At 52.5% G+C, this 18156-nt stretch overlaps 1 protein-coding gene across 8 annotated transcripts in view; it reads right to left on the reverse strand.

The window, feature by feature from the left end:
- GTF2IRD1 (GTF2I repeat domain containing 1) overlaps window positions 1-18156 on the reverse strand; it is a 57381-nt gene that overhangs the window by 18400 nt on the left and 20825 nt on the right. For all 8 annotated transcript variants that reach the window (XM_035343405.1, XM_035343400.1, XM_035343403.1 and 5 more), the window contains 10 exons: window positions 16231-16377; window positions 12474-12657; window positions 11016-11326; window positions 10444-10533; window positions 9555-9638; window positions 8620-8803; window positions 7574-7599; window positions 5134-5254; window positions 2147-2184; window positions 907-987 (listed from right to left, as the gene is read on the reverse strand). In XM_035343405.1, the coding sequence (XP_035199296.1) occupies window positions 907-987; window positions 2147-2184; window positions 5134-5254; window positions 7574-7599; window positions 8620-8803; window positions 9555-9638; window positions 10444-10533; window positions 11016-11326; window positions 12474-12657; window positions 16231-16377 (1266 nt within the window). The remainder of the gene's footprint in view (window positions 1-906; window positions 988-2146; window positions 2185-5133; window positions 5255-7573; window positions 7600-8619; window positions 8804-9554; window positions 9639-10443; window positions 10534-11015; window positions 11327-12473; window positions 12658-16230; window positions 16378-18156) is intronic.

The raw sequence follows: 18156 nt of genomic DNA on the forward strand, positions 1-18156 counted from the left end.
ACACCTCCTCCTCCCCCGCACTGCCAGCTCACCATGCATTTAACTTTCTTCTCTTCCATGAGCTGCCAAGTTGAAAATGAAAACGTTTGATCTACCGCTAGACCTCACTCCTTCTCCATCCCCTGTAGTAACCATATGTTAAATCCTTTCTGCGATAATCCTGGAGCGACTCCCAGAACACCCCCCCCCGTAAGGGGAACGGTGCCTTTGGGTGCAATGGAGATTGCAGCAATTTGGGTCCAACGGGGATCGGCATCACTGCTGCCGCCAGCATCGCTCGCACTCAGGCACGTTGGGAGTCACGTTGCTGCCCTCATTCTGGTGAGATTATTAATTAATGTTTGTAAAGTACACTGAAAATGCAAAGTGCTACCTATCCACTCATTAAGCCCTAAGCGTTGACCTACCATTCGGTACGCTACCCAGGTCAGGTAGCTGCTCTAGAAAGGGATGTTCCTGGGGGAAACAAGGCTCCCAGCTGCCCTCTAGCACCAGCCGCTCGGTCTCTGTCCCCATCTATCGCCACCAACCTCTCCCAGGAAGAAATGTGGGTGAACACACCAGGGTCGCCATACCCAACACGTTTTCAGCACGTGCTAAAAATGCTTTTAAAAACACTTGTTCTTACAATCTCTTCCTCAACAGGCTGGCTTTCTAAATTTAGTGCCTCGTCAAAAGATCCCACGCTCAGTTTCTGGGATCTCCCAAGCCCACACCTGAAGGAAAGCAGCAAGCCCAGCTGATTCCTGACAGGCCCCTTAAAATGACTTTCGGTGAAGAAATAACAGTGCAAGCGTCCAGGCGGACAGCCTGCACGGGGAGATGCCCCACAAGTGGACCTGCTCCAAGTGAAACTTTGAGACACCGCGATGCAGCACTCCCTGTGAAGAGGACCCCAGCGCCCACCTGGAACAGTGATCTGAATGATGTCCAGCTCGTCCGGCTCGATTTTGATCTGCCTGATGCCACCCAGCTCTCCTGAGGTACCTAAGGGGGAAAGACAACCGAAGACAATCTCCAACACAGAATCATTCAGGTAGGAAAAGAGCTTTAAGATGATCCATTCTGACCTTTAACCTCATCCTGACAAGTCCACCACTAGGCCATGATGCTAAGTTCAACACCTACACGTTTCTTGAGGACCTCCAGGGACGGTGGCCCAGCCACATCCCTGGGCAGCCTGTTCCCGTGCTGACAACCCTTTTGGTAGAGAAATTTCTCCTAATATCTGACCTGTATCAGGCTCTGGAGGACGCTCAGAGGCTGTCCCACCTTGCTCAGCTGGGCTGGCACTTATCTCAAGATAAACTTCCTTCATTTCAGGTGGGACTAATTCACCCAGCGTGGCTTTGCCTATCTGGTGGCATTTAAACGGGTCCAAGCCCCTGAGTGAATCAGGCAGCAGTGCAGCAACCTCATACCAGGGAATAATCCTGGGGAATTCGTTTGAGCCTGGGGAAAACGTTTCCTTCTTGTTGGCAGGGGTCAGAGCACCGACACAGCTGATTGCTGCCGCTCAGCTGATGTCCAGCTTTCACATGGAAAGGAACTTGGAGATGAAAGACTTCACTTAGCATCATTTTTAAGCATGTGCTTAAGACTTGATACTTCAATTTATGTGCTTTTTGGATCTAATTGGAGGGTCACAGGGTAAGACCCTTTGTATCTGCATCTATCAGACAGGGATAAAATCCCGAAAGGAGTGCCCCGTGGGGAAACCGCATAACTGAGGCCACACTTCAAAGGTACTTCACAGCCAACTTCTCTGATGGCTTTTCACCACGAATTTATCCCAGCTGCCCACCCAAGTGGGCTATCAGACTGCTCAGATGCACAACGAGGTTAGCCTGTGTTCACAGGCATTCACCCACAACTATTTTGTTCGTGCGGTAGGAGGGGATGGCTTTGTTCCCGAGCTTTGCATTTGTTCTGCTAGGTGGGTTTTACTGCCACCACCCCATGGCAGGCCAGCTGTGCCCGTGGTACAAGGAGGACACGTGCAGCACACCCCTCTCGCGGGATGTGCAGTCAGCCCTGCCCAAGGGCCGGGGGTCACCCCCTCGCCGGGCACCTCGTTTCCTGGGATGGCACAAAATTCCACCCCAAAACATCACTGTTCTGCAAGAGAAAATGAATTGTTCCTCACCTGGTTCACAGCTTTCAGAAACACTGCATTTCTCCGACCTGGAAAGGAGAGGCAGACAAGAGGGGCAGTAATGAAGCAATCAGAGGGAAAGCTTAAAGCCACGCGTGCGTGTTGGACCCATCCCAGCGGGAGGGGGTTTAACAGCAGCCCCAAACCTCACAGACCCCATCCCATTACGGCAGAGAGCAGTGCATAAAGCCTCATTACAATGTGGTTACTCATGGAGCAAAAGCAAACAGGGAGAAAGGAAAAAAGTCAATTGATTTGGTAAATATTTATTCTGCCCAAAGCCTTTCTCCCCTGGATACTGGGCACTCTCCCAAACTTGTGTCTACAGTTAACTTCGCATGCTTAGAAATTTATGCAAGGTGTTCGGCATCCAAATTAGATCACTTTGCATTCTCAGGACGGATTTTCTTGCTGTCTTTCTTAAAGAAGAACAACCATGGCACTTTGGCAGTAACACATATGAGGAAAGGCACTGGAGAACGCGGTCCTCCGTAATGCTGGTCCTTCGAGGGAAGGGAAACCCTCCCGAGCAGGCTTCGCATCCTTGTTGGCTCAGGGGGGATTTTCAAGAGCACTCCTCACTCGCCTAGATCCACTCAACTGGAGTACGGGCACTGTGGAGGGATCCAGGAGTGCTCTTGAAACATTCTCCCCAGTCCTGCTGTAAGGACAGATCTTAAATGGGTAAAAAAAAGGATGTCTTGTCTAGCAAGTACAATAGATATCAAATTGGAGCTTTGGGAAGGGGTTTAAACCTTTCTAGCTCAGGTCAAAGGCAACCTTTCACTAGGGAAATTTGGGAGGATGTCTTTAGGAGGGGTGTGTTAAGCTGCAGTGTCTGGCACTGCCCTGGACCTGGACTCTGACCTGGGTGGACCATGGGTATGGAAATGCTGTGCTCCTATCAGGGAACTGAGCTTTCCTCGTTTGCAGGAAGAATAAAGCGGGATTTGAGTATCTTTCAAGCACATGTATTTTTTTCCAGCGGGTCTGTGTGATCAATGCACTGGGAGATTTAAGTTCTGCCTGTGGGAGAGCAAAGCCCATTTAGCGCCACCAGGAATTCCCAATTCCCGTTGGACCTAAAAGTTAACCACGAACATGGAAAACCCGGTGTACGTGGCCTAATTCAATTTGCACACACACACAGCGTGTATCAGGAACGATGCACATATGTACACAACCAGCACAGATAGATTCGAAACAGACCCCAGGATGATCTCCAGGTCGTGCCTGAGTTTTAGCAGTGGAATGAGGTCAGCCCAGCCCAGCATGCTCCATGTCCCAGCAATGCCACGGGAAGTGCCATCCAAACCTGGCTGAGCACAAACTGTCCCTACAAAACCTATTTTTCTTCCATAAAGTCTTCTGAAGCAGTTTTACTGCACCATGCAACCCCTGCCTGGTCCCAGCTGGAGCACGGCAGCTGAGACGGGGCTGGTGCAGCACCAGGGATGCTCCTGCAGAGATGCAGCAGCTGGCTTTCTACCTACTGCTTTGCAGAAACCAGCTCAGCACCCCTCATCCCTCGCCTGTCTGCCTGCTCGTTTTCAGTCACACCAATTTATCAGCGCGGTGAAATCTTCTGTGGCAAAAATTAAAAGTGTCCTAATTGCAAATGTTAACAAATGAAGAGAAAAATGAGAAGCCTCGGGCCAGACTTCAGCCCTGCAGTGTGCTCGGGGACCAGCGATATTTGCAGCATCACTTTTCCCTGACACCCCTGTGATACTCCGCTGCTCTCCAAGTCTAAATGCCACGTTCAGCACGGTGTGGAGAGCAAGCAAGAGCTAGCTGAAAAATGGCTTTGTGGTGTCAAGCCCCCATGCGGGATCCTGGAGATCTGAGTTTAATTCTCCTCTGATGGGCGACCCGTACCACCAGTGAAGTGCCTGGATTTAGGCCAGGTTTCCCCTGCTGTAATGCAGGTAAGAGTCTCACCTGGAGACCCTTCAAGGCTTCTCGGGGGAGAAATGGGCACTTGGGTGTGATTCCTCTAACCAGCTTTCAATTCCTGCCTCAGGAGGAGATGAATCACCGTGTTCTAGCTCTGTGCTGACGCCGGCGGGGCCTGATGACTCAGCCAGTCCCTCTCCAGCTGTGAGCTGCCCCCCAAGCATGGGGGCAGCCTCTGGGGATGCCCTCCTCTGGGGCTAGCACCGATCATGTCATCCCTTGTAAAATACCAGCCAGCACATCAACCACACCTGGGCCAAGCGAGCCAACCCAGCCAGCACTCTTCGCCCCTGCCTACAGCTGGCTCTGCCTCTCTGCAACCATCCACAGTGAATCTCCTCACCCATGGAGCCACCTCCTTTGGCAAAACTGAAATGTGTTCCAGCAGCCGTGGCCGAAATGGCTGACGTGCAGCAGGACCTTGCGCAGGGCTCGTGGGGAGCTCCTGCACTTCCCTCCCGACCCCTTGCAGCTGGCGGCACCTGCACCCGAGTGCAGAAAGGCACCCCAGGAAACTTGGCTTGGAGGTAAATGTTGGGGCTAGCGTTGTTGCTCCCGGTCAGGTGAAGCAAAATTGAAGGAAACTGGGGCTACACAGAGAATAATATCTGCCCAACCCCCCAGCACGGCCTGGGGAGCAGAGCCACACAATCCATAGGTGCTGCGGGCACATCATGGACCCGTCGGGCTCGTGGCACAGCCGGCTGCCAGTTATGCCAGAGGCAGAGACTTACAAAAACCCTACTGACCTGCTGAACTCTGCAACCCCACCTTTATTAAGCGTTGGTTAATCCGCTATTAGTCTCCTGGTGAGCTTTATAAACAAATAACACTTAATTAGCAGGACGGTTTGTTATGGTGCTGGCTGAGGGTGGATCCTTAGGCCATGCTTTAACACCTGAGATCCCTGCTGCAGATAATGCCAGCCTGCCTGGGCATGGCACCGATTTCACCACTTTTCTCCAAAAACAGTGACTCCAAATTTTGCTGTTTTGGCAAAGGCTGACCGAAGTGCCACTTACCTGCTGCTGGCCTGCGACGTCCCCGCCAGGTCCAGCACGGCCCCGCGGTGCGGCTCGGGGGAGATCTCCCCAGGGGGGCTGCAGGGCTCCAGCTTGGTTGGGTCTTTGGTAAATTTACTTCCTGGTGCCAGGTGCGCAGGGCGGGTTTGGAATTGAAAACAAAACCAGAATTAGCAACCAGAATTAGTAACGAGAGGTAAACTTGCAGGAACACAGCTCCTCCACCTCCACGTGCTCCCTCTCTAGTCCCAGAGCTAAAATCGGGACGAGGGACAGGTTTTCAAGAGCTGTCTGTTTGCAAAGAGAAAGGCACAGATTTAATCGGGCTTACATGTCAAAATAAAAGCACGGCTCTTGATTAAGCCCCTGCAAAACTCGGTGTGTGCTGGGGAACCTTGCTGAGCACCACCCAAAGGGGGTGGCTGCTGGGACTGGGAAGCAGTTCGGGAGAAAGGATGTGCTGCAGGGGGGCACAAGGATCGGGTCACCCTGCAAAACCTCCCCTTTCCCTTCCGTGTCCCTCAGCAGCCTGAAAGGAGCTGAAACGAAGCCTCAGCAATGACCTTGGAGATGAAACGAGCGATCTGATGACAGGGTAGGAAATGAAAATCAGGCAGGGAAGGTGAAGGAAGAGCTGGAGGATTAGTGCTGGGGGAAGGAGGGAATGAAATTATGCTGCCAGGCTGCAGAAATCTTGTAGGTGTCTTGTTAAATAGCTGCAAAAGGCTCTTGGCTGGTCTCAAAGCACCATCGTGACATCCCCACCCTTCCAAAACACATCCTGTCCCTGGGAAAATGAAGCCTTTTTCCTTTAGGCTCCAGCCTGCATGGAAGGGCAGGGCTCTGGCAATAGGACCAGCAGCAACACAGAGCCATAAAGACACTATTTATCTACCAACAGTCCAAAAGGCTCCTTTTAATTTGTGCTTTCTATGGACCAAATCTTGCTCTTGCAGCAACGAAGCCTGCCTTAAGCTACTACCCAGGGGAGCAGCAAAAATAGGTTTCCTAGCAGTGGTGGGTATTTTAATTAAAGGGTGAGTAAAACTGTATGGGGAAGCTTTGGGATGCTTTATAGTCGGCAAGTTAAAATACAGCTCTGCGCTGAAAAAGTGTCTTTGCAAAAATGGCACCTCCTGACTCAGCAGATGCTTTTTTTTGCACAGTCAGAAGTGCTGACACGAATCACAGAAAGACAGGTTTAATGTGTTTTGCTTCTGGTAGCCCTGCAGGGAGCGGGCAGGGAAGAGGGGGGCTGCCACCCGCCCCAGCCGTGCTGGATCTGCTTCCCAGTCTCCTCATTTCCACTTGCACCTCCCTGCCAAGTGACCCCGAGCTCCCAGCACGGAGCTTTCCACCAGCAGCTCTCGAGCGTGGGCAGGAAGGAGCTGCTCCATCACCCCCGTGTGAGGCTGTGTGCGATGCCTCCCCCAAGACATCAGGCAAACTGAGGGATTTGCAAGGAAAATCCAAGCGTCCAAGAAGCAATTTGGAGCTCCATCCCTTAGGGGTGGGCGACAGTTTAAAAATCATTTTCTCGAGCAAAGAAAATCATGAATGGGACTGGAGATAGAGAAACCACCCGTGGAGGTGGGACCTCCTCCAGGATCTGCTGGGATTTCCCTCCGTGAGCACCCCTGGGGTGCTGTCACGGTGCCACAGGGGTTAATCCATCCCGTGGAGATGTCAGGCGGTGGCTGGGACGCTGCCAGCATGTGGAAAGAAAGGAAAACCCCAAACACGTCTTTACTTGCGAGCCCAGCCCAGGACACCTGGGAGCAGGGCTTGGCAATTAACCCGGAGCGCTCGGTGCCGTTCCCGCAGCAGCTTCCCAACTTCCCAGGCTGGGACATGGAGCCAGCTCCCCTGTGCCCCGAGAGGGAGCTGGGACCTCCCCAACACCTGCCCTGATGTGATGAGGAGCACTTAACGTGGCTTCTCCGTCTCCAGTGAGCAGGATTAAGCATAGGGAAAAGAAAGCAGAAGAATCCCCCCAGGGTTTTGTCACTGATCAGATTGATTTTTGCCATTTTTCTTCTAAAACCAGTCAGCCACTGGATGATGCTAGCACCTTCCAGACAAAAGAAAGAGGATAATTTACCAATGAAGAACCCAACAGCGATTTTTCTCCCTCACAAAAGCACAGAAACACGTCATGTGCTGCCTGCAGCTGAAGCTCAGTCGGGTGCAGGGAGCAACCCAGCCTCGTGCCCCGCGTATTCCCCACTTCAAACCACTGGCTGGGGGTGCACAGTGCTCTGGTCCTGGGCAAAGGCAACCTCATCACCCCCAGGCATGGCGCACAGCCTGGGCTTCTCCTCACTGAGCACAACGGCGTGTCCTGCGCTATCGCTGTTTACAGACGATGTTAGTTCAACTCTGCTCCCCTGGATAATCTTTCAATTTGCAGGCAATAAATCAAAAGACACAGAGAACATACCTGTGAAAATTCTCTCATCGAACATCCTAGAAGGGAAGGAAAAAAAAAAGGATTAGAAATAGGTGCTTCTAATGACTGAGTTTTAGGTTTTATTTATGAACAGCATTAAAGCGAATCAAAACAGTCAATTTATTTATTCCCTAAAAAAAGCCTTTCAGATTGTTGTGCAACCAAGCAATCTCACACTGCATGCTTTTTAACTAAAGCACCTTTAAATCTGCATATAAGTCATTCTCTTCATTTAATTAACTTATTAAATGAGGCTGCTACAGGCTGGCTTTACCAGAAGATGAAGGGACCAAAGCAGAAGCTTCCAATCCTCCCGCTCCAGCAGAAAAGCAGTGACCAGGACCCAGCACCCTGCCTGTATGTGACACGTCCTCATGGCTGTGTACATAGGATGTCCACAAAGGAGCACCTCAGAATAACGAGGTGGAGGGGAATCACCCTGTGTGGATTTTCCTCCTCGCAGACACTGCTCCCATCTGCCAAATGTCACTTAAAGGATTGTGCTGTGATAGGAGGGTCCTGCTGCTACCCAAAATGCTCAGAGAGGCACCAGCAACGTCCGAAGTAGCTTACAACAGGGTGACAGGGTGACAGTGCTACGGACAGCCCTGTGGCATGCTCACAGGAAGGGAAAGAGAGATGGAAATTGGAGGAGGCGGTGGGGGAGGGAAACCTCCCTACTTACCTCTATACAATAGCTGTGTAACTCTTTTCCATAAAGATGATTAAAATGAGTTTTGGGTGTAAAAGCAAACCCTCTGGGCACAGTGGGAACAGAGCTTAAATTCCCAGTTCCCTCGAGGCACGTGCAGTCCCCTGTCGGGGGACGGCTGTGTCCCCACAGAACACTCCCAGGGCACCCAACCAGCCAAATGTGCTGTGAGCGAGCCAAAATGCGAGCCAAATGTGCTGTAATTACCCCGTTAACGTTGAGCACATCGGTGCCGAGCTAACGCCAGGGGACTGCATTGAAGGCAGCCCGCTCCAACAGGCGGCAGCTCCCGTGCAGGGAGGACACCTCCCGCCTCGCCACCCACCTCTTGATGACAAAGTGGATGTTGTGCCTCTCCTCCAGTATCCGCTTGAGTTTGGGGACGCCGTAGGTGCAAGGCCTTTTGAAGGGGATTTTGTCAGGGATGCCGATGATTTCCACCGCCTCGGGGTCGCACGCGATCTTCCGGTATGGGACAGGGACCATGTGGTCTAACCCCAAGGCTTCAGCTGAAAGGTGAACGCATGGCTTTCACTTCAGTGCATGCTTTTTCTTTTGTGAATGATAAAAGGAAGGTGAAAGGGCTTGAACTCAAGCTGGTGTGAAAAGCAGAGCGTGTGCCTCCTCTTCTCTTATCTCTTGCTTGGTCCACAGCAGGTCTCTGAGCTTTACAGCTTGTGAGACACACAGCTCATATATAGGTTATCAGTCACACAGCACACATAAAACCCGAGTTATACGGACTGATGAGGATGTCACAGGCAACAAGCCCCAGCCTGTCAGCACATTTGCGAGCCATTTCCCAAGCCCAAACCTCCAGGGACCTAACCTGAAAGTGCTGCCCATGGCAAGGGCAGCACCAAAGATGCTCATACGCTCTGCAAGTGGACAAAAAGCAGCTGGAATAGCAACAATCTGCCTTTTTTTTTTCCTGCCACGTTAATTTAAAACGGCTGCATGCGACCACTCCCCCTCGCCTGCAGGGCCGGCGGGCGCTGACCTGGCCATGCCACACTCCAGGCCAGGCTGTTTTATGTCCAAGTTATAAATTCCTCGACAGAGGGACTCCAAATGGAAATATTGACATAACCTTCAACAGACACCCAGACTGGGAGCTGCTGGGCTAAACGTGTTAAGAAGAGAAGGGAGCTCTAGCATATGGCTCCTGCTGCTGTGTTAGGGAACAAAAATGATTGCTATATAATGATATGCAAACCACAAGAGCTGCAGATGCATAATGGGATATTAACTCCTACTCACCATATCTGCTGTTAAACAGAATTTGCACGCACTCCCTAAGGGTGTTGATATCTTCAGTTTCTTTTATAAAACTGTCCCACTTATCTATCAAAACAAAATATAAGAAATAAGGAACTTCCATATGGTTCATACACAGCAGATGCACTTTTCTCGCGCGAAGTGTTGAGAACCAGGAACAAGACTTTGTTGCTTTAAAAATAATTATTTCCCCCTTCCTGAGTGGATTCTGCCAGGCTGGCAGATAAGGTCTGGGCTTCCCCATCCCCAGCCTGAAGCAAGCTCCTCTGCAGCTGTGCATGTGCAAAACAGATTCCTGAGAAATGACCCCATAAAACATCTCAACCCTGAAATGAAAGACCCTCTGGGATAGAGCAAGCTCTACCTGAAACAAACCTTTGAAAGGCACAGGGATTTCACAAAGGAGCTTTTTTCATGCCTTCTCTTTCCCAACTTTCCCACCTTTTTTTTTTTTTTTTTTTTTTTTTTTAAGCACAGAGGCGAGGGTTTTTGGTGTAAACACATCAGCATTTCTATGCTGCACGTCCTTGGGGTGGGGTTGAAGTGGGGAAGTGGCAGAGTCTCCTCCTCACACTGATCCTGCCTTGGGCACTGCAGCAGAGTCAGGCCGGGGTGAGTGGGTTCCAGTTGTTTTGAAACCACGCAACGCTTTCGGCGCCTATTTGCCCTTGGCAGCTTGGGCAAACAGCCTCACCCGAGCCGTGCCCTGGCTCCCCAGGCACAATGCGGGGCTAGGATTTCCCTGCCATCTGTGTGGTGGCATTGCAGGGTCCCCGCAGACCACGGGGACAGCTGTAGACTATTTATGGCTGGGTGGAGGAACCTTTCCCAAAGAGGTGCCCAGTGGCTGCTTCTGAGGTGGGACACAGACCTGTCTTGTCATGGACGATGGAGAAGAGGATGCGCTTGGACGAGTGCACATTCTGGATGAGAGGGCCCCCAGAGACGGATGATTTCTGTCCTGGACATGAGAGAAGATGAGAAAGGGCTGATAAGAGCCCGAACGATGCTTTGGGCACCTCAGCAAGCTCCTAGGTGTCCCCACCAGTGACAGCAACCTGGGGCTGGGCAGCTGTGCCATGTCCCTCACCCCACCAGCTCTCCTTCATCCACCCTCCCCTTCACCACCCCACGGGGTCCTGGACACACTGTGTCCCCCCCAAACCCAGAGAGGGCACCAAGGGAAGGGCTGGAACAGTGCCACGGGGGCTTCCTCATCTCTGCAAGGGCTGTGTAAGCATCAGGGCCCATTTCATCACCAATTTGTGCTGTCACAGCCTGGGGTCCAACTTCCAGTCACACCCTGCCAGTCCCGCACACCCCACACATTTCAGCAGGCCACTTTTCAGCCCAACCCAGCCCAAAAAACACCCATCTTTCCCCTTTCAGCTCTGTGGGGCTTTGCACCAGGCCCTCATCTGTGAGCAAACTCGAGGCTATTACCACAGCAGTCGCTGTACTCCTGTGAGGAAGGCACCTTCAGCTCTCCTGAGGGCCTGGGCAGCAGCGCCTCGCTGGCCGCGGTCGCCCCGTGCAGACCGGAGGACACTTCTTGCTTTAGGTCCACAGCAATCTGCGTAGGCAGCGAGACACCGTATAAGAAATTGGTCACGGCTACGGCGGAGGGAGCGTCCTGGCCGGAGGGTTTGGCCATGTGGCCGTTGGCACCAGTGTCCCGGCTGCCCTTGGGCGCGAGGGAGGTACAAGTCAAGTCTACGCTAGGGTTCGGCTCTCTGCTGGGCTCGTCCGCCGGCCTGAAGGGAAGAAAAGGAGAAGAAGAGGAAAAAACAGGTTCCTTTGGGTCCACGGCACTGCTGGGACCCCTGGGCACTGCGCACCGTGTCCTACCACTGCCGGGAGCTGCTGTCCTGCACCTGCCACCAACACCCTGCGCCTGGGAAGGGGCCAACTGCTCAAAGCGAGGGTGAAGGAAAGATGGGGTGTGCAGAGCTCCAAACTGTGGGGACAGAGGCATCGGAAGCTGCCCACATCATCTGCCACTGGCAGACAAGAGTACGATAAATAAGCTGGACGAGCAGAGATGTGGAAGGGGACAGGAGAGCCTTCAGATGGGCCATGCCCAGGAGGGGACACCCTGAGGTGTACACTGAGGGCTGCCTGGCTCCTTTTTACTCATTGTTTCAAAAGTTACGGCAGCCACCTAACCTTCTACGGCTTCCTCAGGCACCTGCATCATGTTCTTCTTCTTTAAGTAGAGCAGGTCAGGCTTATGGTAGTTTGAGATGTTTACAGCTCTGGCAAAGCCGTCTAGTGCGTTTAAGGAGTAAAACAATTTGTGAGACAGTCACCAAGTAAAACAGTTTGTGGGACTGTCACCAAGCAACTATTGCCCTTCTCAGTACCAAGGACTCATGGCACGCTCACCTGGGACCTCAGGCAGCCCAAGGATGCATTTCATAGCAAGGAAGCACACATACCTCACACGAGAAAGGCAGCCACAGTTACACAAACAGCTCAAATTCTGCGTGTCCTACTTTTAGCTATCTCAGCCTGATTTTCCAGAAGTGCTGAGCCTTCAAAGGAGGTATTTGCAAGTGCTCAGCATTTCTCTGAACTGATCCAAGGTGCTTCAACTCAGGCAAGCTCAGAGGAAACGCATCCAAAACCGACAGGCCCCTTGTGACAATGTGGCCACAACAGCCAGGGGACTTCATCCCACTGCTGTCCCCAGCCTCCCTCATCATCTGGCGTAAAAACACTTAGGAAGCAGCCTGTGACATTTATGTTGGAAACCTCTTTGGAGACGAGGAAGCGTACCGCAGCTCAAGTTCTGGCGGGGCCCTCCTACAGCACAGGCATGGCTGTGCTCAGCAGCAGCCCCGCCACACAACAGGCCAAGGATCTGCCTCCCTTCAGCCCCACCAGGATCCCTGAAATTACCTTTTTAGCCTGAAGCGGATGCTGTGGCTGTGCTCTAAAATGGCCATCAGGGACTTCACGTCGTACTCCATGGGTTTCTTAAAGCTGATCCCCTCGGGCAAGCCGGCCACCGCCAGCAGTCCCGGCTCTTTCAGGAACCGCTCGTAGGGCAAGGGGACCACGCTGCTCTTCCCCACCGCTTCACCTGGGGAAGGGGCAGAGTTACACAGGGCAGGGACCCCCAAACCCTCCGGACTGCTGCCAGGTAGGGTTCAAGGACTAAACATGAGAGCAAAACCGCGACCACGGGCACTGCTGTGACAGATCCCGATGGAGACACCATTAGGTGTAGGTAGGTGAAGAAAGCCCTCTTACCTCTGTGCTTAGAATTTAAGGACCTTTAGCATTTTCAAAGCATTAATTAATAAAAAGCTCACAAAAGCCAGATGTCTCCTTTCTGGGACTGCACAGTGAAATCCCTCGCTGAGGTCACTTGGCCCACCTATGGTGTCCACATGGACCCCTGGCAGCAAGGGATCTGGTCACCGGCAAGAGGAGAGGGAGCTGAGTGCTGACAAAGTTTGATGATGGGCTTGTATGGGTTTCTATTTCATGGTTACTGAAACATTCTGCAAATCTTATTTTCAGTCTTTTTTCTTACTTTACCTCTTGGAAAAAAAGAAAGCACTTTGAGCCCTGCTGCTGCCAGGCAGCCCTGTCGCACATAGAAAGACAAGAAGAACCCCCCCAGCGGTTTCCCTCCATTCCTCAAGTGGAAGGCAGAGTGAACATCAGTACTTTCAACTGCCCCATCCCCTTCAGCAGCCCCAAAATCCCACAGATGCATGGGGCTGGCTCGGTGATACAACCCTCTGATGGCTAAACCTCCCCGAAAAGCTGGGAGCAAATGGGAGCAAACCCTTCCCCAGCGGTGAAGGCTGACCAGAGAGCATCGCTGCTCTGCGGAGATCTTCTAAAATTACCACAGAGGCCGGGTCCCCACAGCTGGGATGCTTGAGGCAGCCTGCATCCCAGACAAGACAGAAAACCAGGCCCCGCTGAAGTGTTTCAGGGGGAAATCGCCAAGCCCCTTGAGCTGCTCTCTCCTGAGCAATCACTCTGGAAAACAACCCAACTAGCTGCAACCAATAAACCTGGTGCTCGAAGCACGAAGCAGAAGGAACAGTCGTGCATGAATGTGACCTGTCTGGCAAACCAGAGTCCAGATGCACAACATCTGGCTGCATGGCAAGGTTTCGCTCCTCCATCTCCAGTCCCATGGGGTCTCCATCCAGGCCACAGCACCGAGCAGGGGAGACTGTGGGACATTTAAAGAGTGCTGGGATTTTATACCGGTGATTTTCTTTAAAATGTTTTCTTTCTTTTCTCTTTGAAAAATAAATAAATAAATAAAAATAAACACAAAAGATCTTACAGAAACCCTGGAAATCTTGTGGCACTGTCAGCAAGTCCTTATTAAAAGTGATTTCTTCAACATGTTCTTTGAAGCAAAGCATGATAACTAATGATGTGTGACTTGCACAAGCCATCAAGGTTCCTTATAGCCGAGATGGATAATGTTTTAATTAAGCCAATAACAGAAGTTTCGAACCAAACCTTTGAACCACAACACTGCAAGAACACTTTCTGCAGGCTCGGAAGGCACTGGCAGCTTCCCTGCCTCGATGCGCCGGCGTTAGCGGCTTTCCACCTCCCACCATCGCCTCTCTTTGCGACGGGGGGAGACGCTCCCCATGCCCAAGCGGCTCCTTATCAACTCAGAGCTCGACAACTCCCCGAACACATTTTTATGGGGAATGTGTTACTGTCAAAGTGACCTTCACCAAGCCTCGCGCTGCCACGCAAAGGCTCACGGTTTAGCTAAAGAGAGACAATAATCATCATTAATGCCTGTTTAATAGAAGCCGGCGGTAATCAGTCATCCTGTTGGTGTGGAGATTACCCAGCTCTGGAGGGAATATGTGATCTTTTTGACTGAGCGTTTTCTAAGATTTTTGTTTCCAATCCCTGTTGATGGGAGGCAACCGAAAGGATAAAAAAAAAAGAAAAAGATAGAGAGTAAGACAGATAACTGCTAATTTCTATCAGTCCTGTCGGTATTAGGATCAGCATCACCCTGGGACACCTACTGTCTTCTGTGCCATTTCTCCCTGGTCAGCCAGCTTTTCCCTACACAAGCACAGCCCCATCACAGCCCCTGTGCAAAACCTGACCCCGAGTGCACTGGGAATGATGGCCTCATCGCTTGCCTTGCTGGCAAGCTGCATTTCTCCCCCAGATCAACAGATGTTACCCCAACCACAGCTCCTTCTGCTGAGCGAACGGCTGCTGAGGGCGAGCATCTGCCCGGCAGATTTCCCTAGACGGAGACACAAGGTAGGTGTGGGGATGGGAACAGCTCCTGCGGCTGAATTAGCAGCAAAGCCAGAATTACATCTTCATGTGGTAACGCCGGGGCCAAACCCCTCTGCTCAGGGATGTGTCCAACTTGTCAGGGCTCCGCGTTAAACCCACGCACACGTTCACCACGCCTCAACCCTGCCCACCCTAGCACACCGGCCATCTAGTCTGTCCCTCACCATGCCAATGCGCCCTGGTCAATCTTCTCATCTAACTAGGTGTTTACATTATATGAGAATTATTGCCGTATTCCCCGGAGGCTTTAAAGGCCGGCTTTCTTGCAGCAGCAGGAAGAGGAAGCCTGCAGCTCAGCATGGGGCTCTGTCCACACTGCAACGCCAGCCCCGGCTCATTCTCTTGGCTTTTCTGCATTTTCCTTTCCTCATGACTTGGGCTGAGCCTTTCAAAGGCAGCGAGAGGATTTGATCAACCCCTTTAATGGGAATACCTCATCCAAGTCCTTTAAGTGGTTTTAGAAAACCTCAGCTTCTGACCCCGACTGTCCCGGCCGGGGGAAGCGATGCTGCCTCCCCTCCCTCTGCAAGGCCCACAGTGCATGCTGTCGGGGCGAGCTTCAAATAAACAGCAGCAAACTCTGTGTGCAGGTAGGAGCGGGCACTGAAACATGGAGCTGTACAACGAGGAGCCCGATCCTCGCTGCTAACACCCAAAACACTGCGAGCAAACCCCATGGATCCCCGACTGGGGACGTCCTGAGCGCAGAGCGGGCACTGCCGCAGCTCCAGCATCCACAGCTTGGGCCCAGAGGGAGCTCTGCAACCCACCGGGCTACGTAGCAGCAGCCATATGGTCATCTACATTTTAATTGCAGACGCTTTATTGCTGGGGATGATGCATGCGCTGGAATGGCACCAGCTCATCTCATGGAGCTGAGGCTGTGGGGCTGCCTGCGAGAAAAGTCATCTTTTTCCTTTTAAGCAGGCCTGCCACAGAAAGGAGAGAGTGAGGCGCTGCGGAGCCCCGACACGCGCTGCTGAGGAGGTGCTGTAAGGACCTCGGATGAAGGGGCACGTGAGAACCCCATTTAGCCCTCAGCAGAGCCTTCAGCTGGCCTGACAGAGGGTGCTCCCACCAAAAGCGGGGTTTTATTTTATTGGCACGCGGCGTTACCCGTTTGGTGCACAGCCCCTTTCATTGCCAGCCTGCAAAGGGACGAGGCGGTGGCTGGACCTGCTCTCAGCACAGCGCAGACCCTGCACATCAGGTCCCACCGTGCTGGGGGACACCGGTCCCAAAGCCGCGGGCAGGGGCGCGCTCGCCAAGGCAGGCTGGAGCTGGCAGCGCAGCGAGCCCCGGGGCCATCCAAATCCCCAAATGGAATCGTGAAGGTTCTTACTATAAAGCACATCAAACACTTCCTCTACCATCTTCCTGAGGAGGTACACGTCTGATCCCTGGTCCGGGGAGACCCTGAGCACGCTTCGCCCACACTCCTTTGCCTTCTTCTGCGCCTCTGCGTCCTGCTCCCTCCGCTGCTGGACTCCTGCGGGCGGAGAGAAGAAAAAGGGAGATGCTGCGGTGGGAAAAGCTTCCACGGGAAATGCCACCAGCAGCCTCAAAGCACCTGGCAGTGACCACTTGAAACGATGAAACCAGTCAGCACAGCTTCAGCACACATCCCTGCCCACCCAACGCATGAAGACAGAGTCCCATGGGCACCAGACCCCACACCGGACCCTGGTGTCAGCAAAGTCCTTTAAGCGGCAGGGGTGCCCACGACAGCCCCAGACACGCAGGGAAAGGTGCAGGCACGGGCAGTGGTGTCACCCTGCACCCCAGCACCCCCATTTTACACACCCAGCCACTCTGACGCTGTTGTGATTAATTGGCCGGTGTGTTTCTTTTCTCTGGTTTCAATCTGCTTAGCCTTCAATCTCTCCGAGAAAAGAAAATCCGCCTTTCTCAGAGGCTTTTTTACCCTTCAGCATCACGTACCTCGGTAATACCAGCTATTTCCTGCTAATTTCCCCCATTAAACCTCAAATAAAGCATATCTTCAGCAACGACTTCCTTGCGTCTCTAAATGCACAGAAAATTAAACACTACAAGTGCATTATTGCCATTCTCGCTAAACCGATTCACCAGGGATTTTCAGTGGCAAAGGACTAATTCCTTCATCATCCTCGACAGGCTCTCGCCAGCCATCAGCCCTGGCTGCAGCGTGGGTGCTCGAGGAGAAGCTCGCCCACCCCTCCCGGCACACGGGGACACAGAAACGGGACGGCCACGTCAGCCTGGACATCGGCACCGAGGGCAGGTGACCACCCTGTGCCCAGCTCTGGGAGCTGGCCTGTGTCCTCCTTCTCCTGACAGCCAGCACAAATGACTTAGAATAACTAATCATAATTAAAACAAATCACTGTATGCATCACTCCGCTGCTGTTGGGTGGCTTTGGGGAGCGTCCCCATGTCACCCCCACGCTGTCCCTCCTCGTTCCTTCTCTCACACTGCACGTTGCGTCCCTGCTGCAAAGTGTCTCCACCGCCCATCGTGGACTTGAGTGGAGACCTCCGCCTGCTGCCCTGACCCTTTTTAATTCCCCCCCCTTATTTATTTGTTTATGGTTTTTTAAGGAGCCAGAGGGATGGGGCACGGAGACGCTGCTGGGGACGAGACCCTGGGTAATTTACAAACACAGTGAAATCCACCCAAATTCACACCTTCCAAGACTCTCCCTCCTGTCCAGGCGCAAACACCCCTCCATTAGCATCCATCTTTATAATTGTCACGTCCCCCTGCGCGTCAGGAAAGGCTGAGCCAGAGTTCCAGATAAACGAGAGCGTTCGAGTGAGGTCTGTGTGCCCGGAGGAGCACAGCTCGGCAGATAATAGGCTTCTTACATCTCCCGGTGATGTCTGGTTTAGATTATTTCAGATCCTTTCTAAGGGGGCAGCTAGACTATAAATCAGAGGCATTTCCAGGGATGCTTTACGATGCATGCCAGTTGTAAGAGCTTTATGTAGTGGAGCTGAGCCTCGGCCATTTATAATTCAAGACAGAGTTATCGCATTTCACCCTGTCTCGAGTATCAGCTGCTTTGTCAGAACCCCACCGTCAGGATTTCATGGTTTGTACCAGATGTTACAATTCCATTTCCACAAAGGTGTAAATTAAACGGAAGGCGAGGGGAACTCCGACCCGATGCTGAGCGCCGTGGTACCTTTAGGCTCGCCCCAGGACAGTCGGAGGTCACCGAGCAGAGCATTTGTGGCTCTGTTTCCAAAAGTGAGATTTGCAGTCATCAGCTAACGAGAGCTGTGG

This window comes from Oxyura jamaicensis, chromosome 19 (genome assembly GCF_011077185.1).
Source record: "Oxyura jamaicensis isolate SHBP4307 breed ruddy duck chromosome 19, BPBGC_Ojam_1.0, whole genome shotgun sequence".
NCBI classification, from domain to species: domain Eukaryota; kingdom Metazoa; phylum Chordata; class Aves; order Anseriformes; family Anatidae; genus Oxyura; species Oxyura jamaicensis.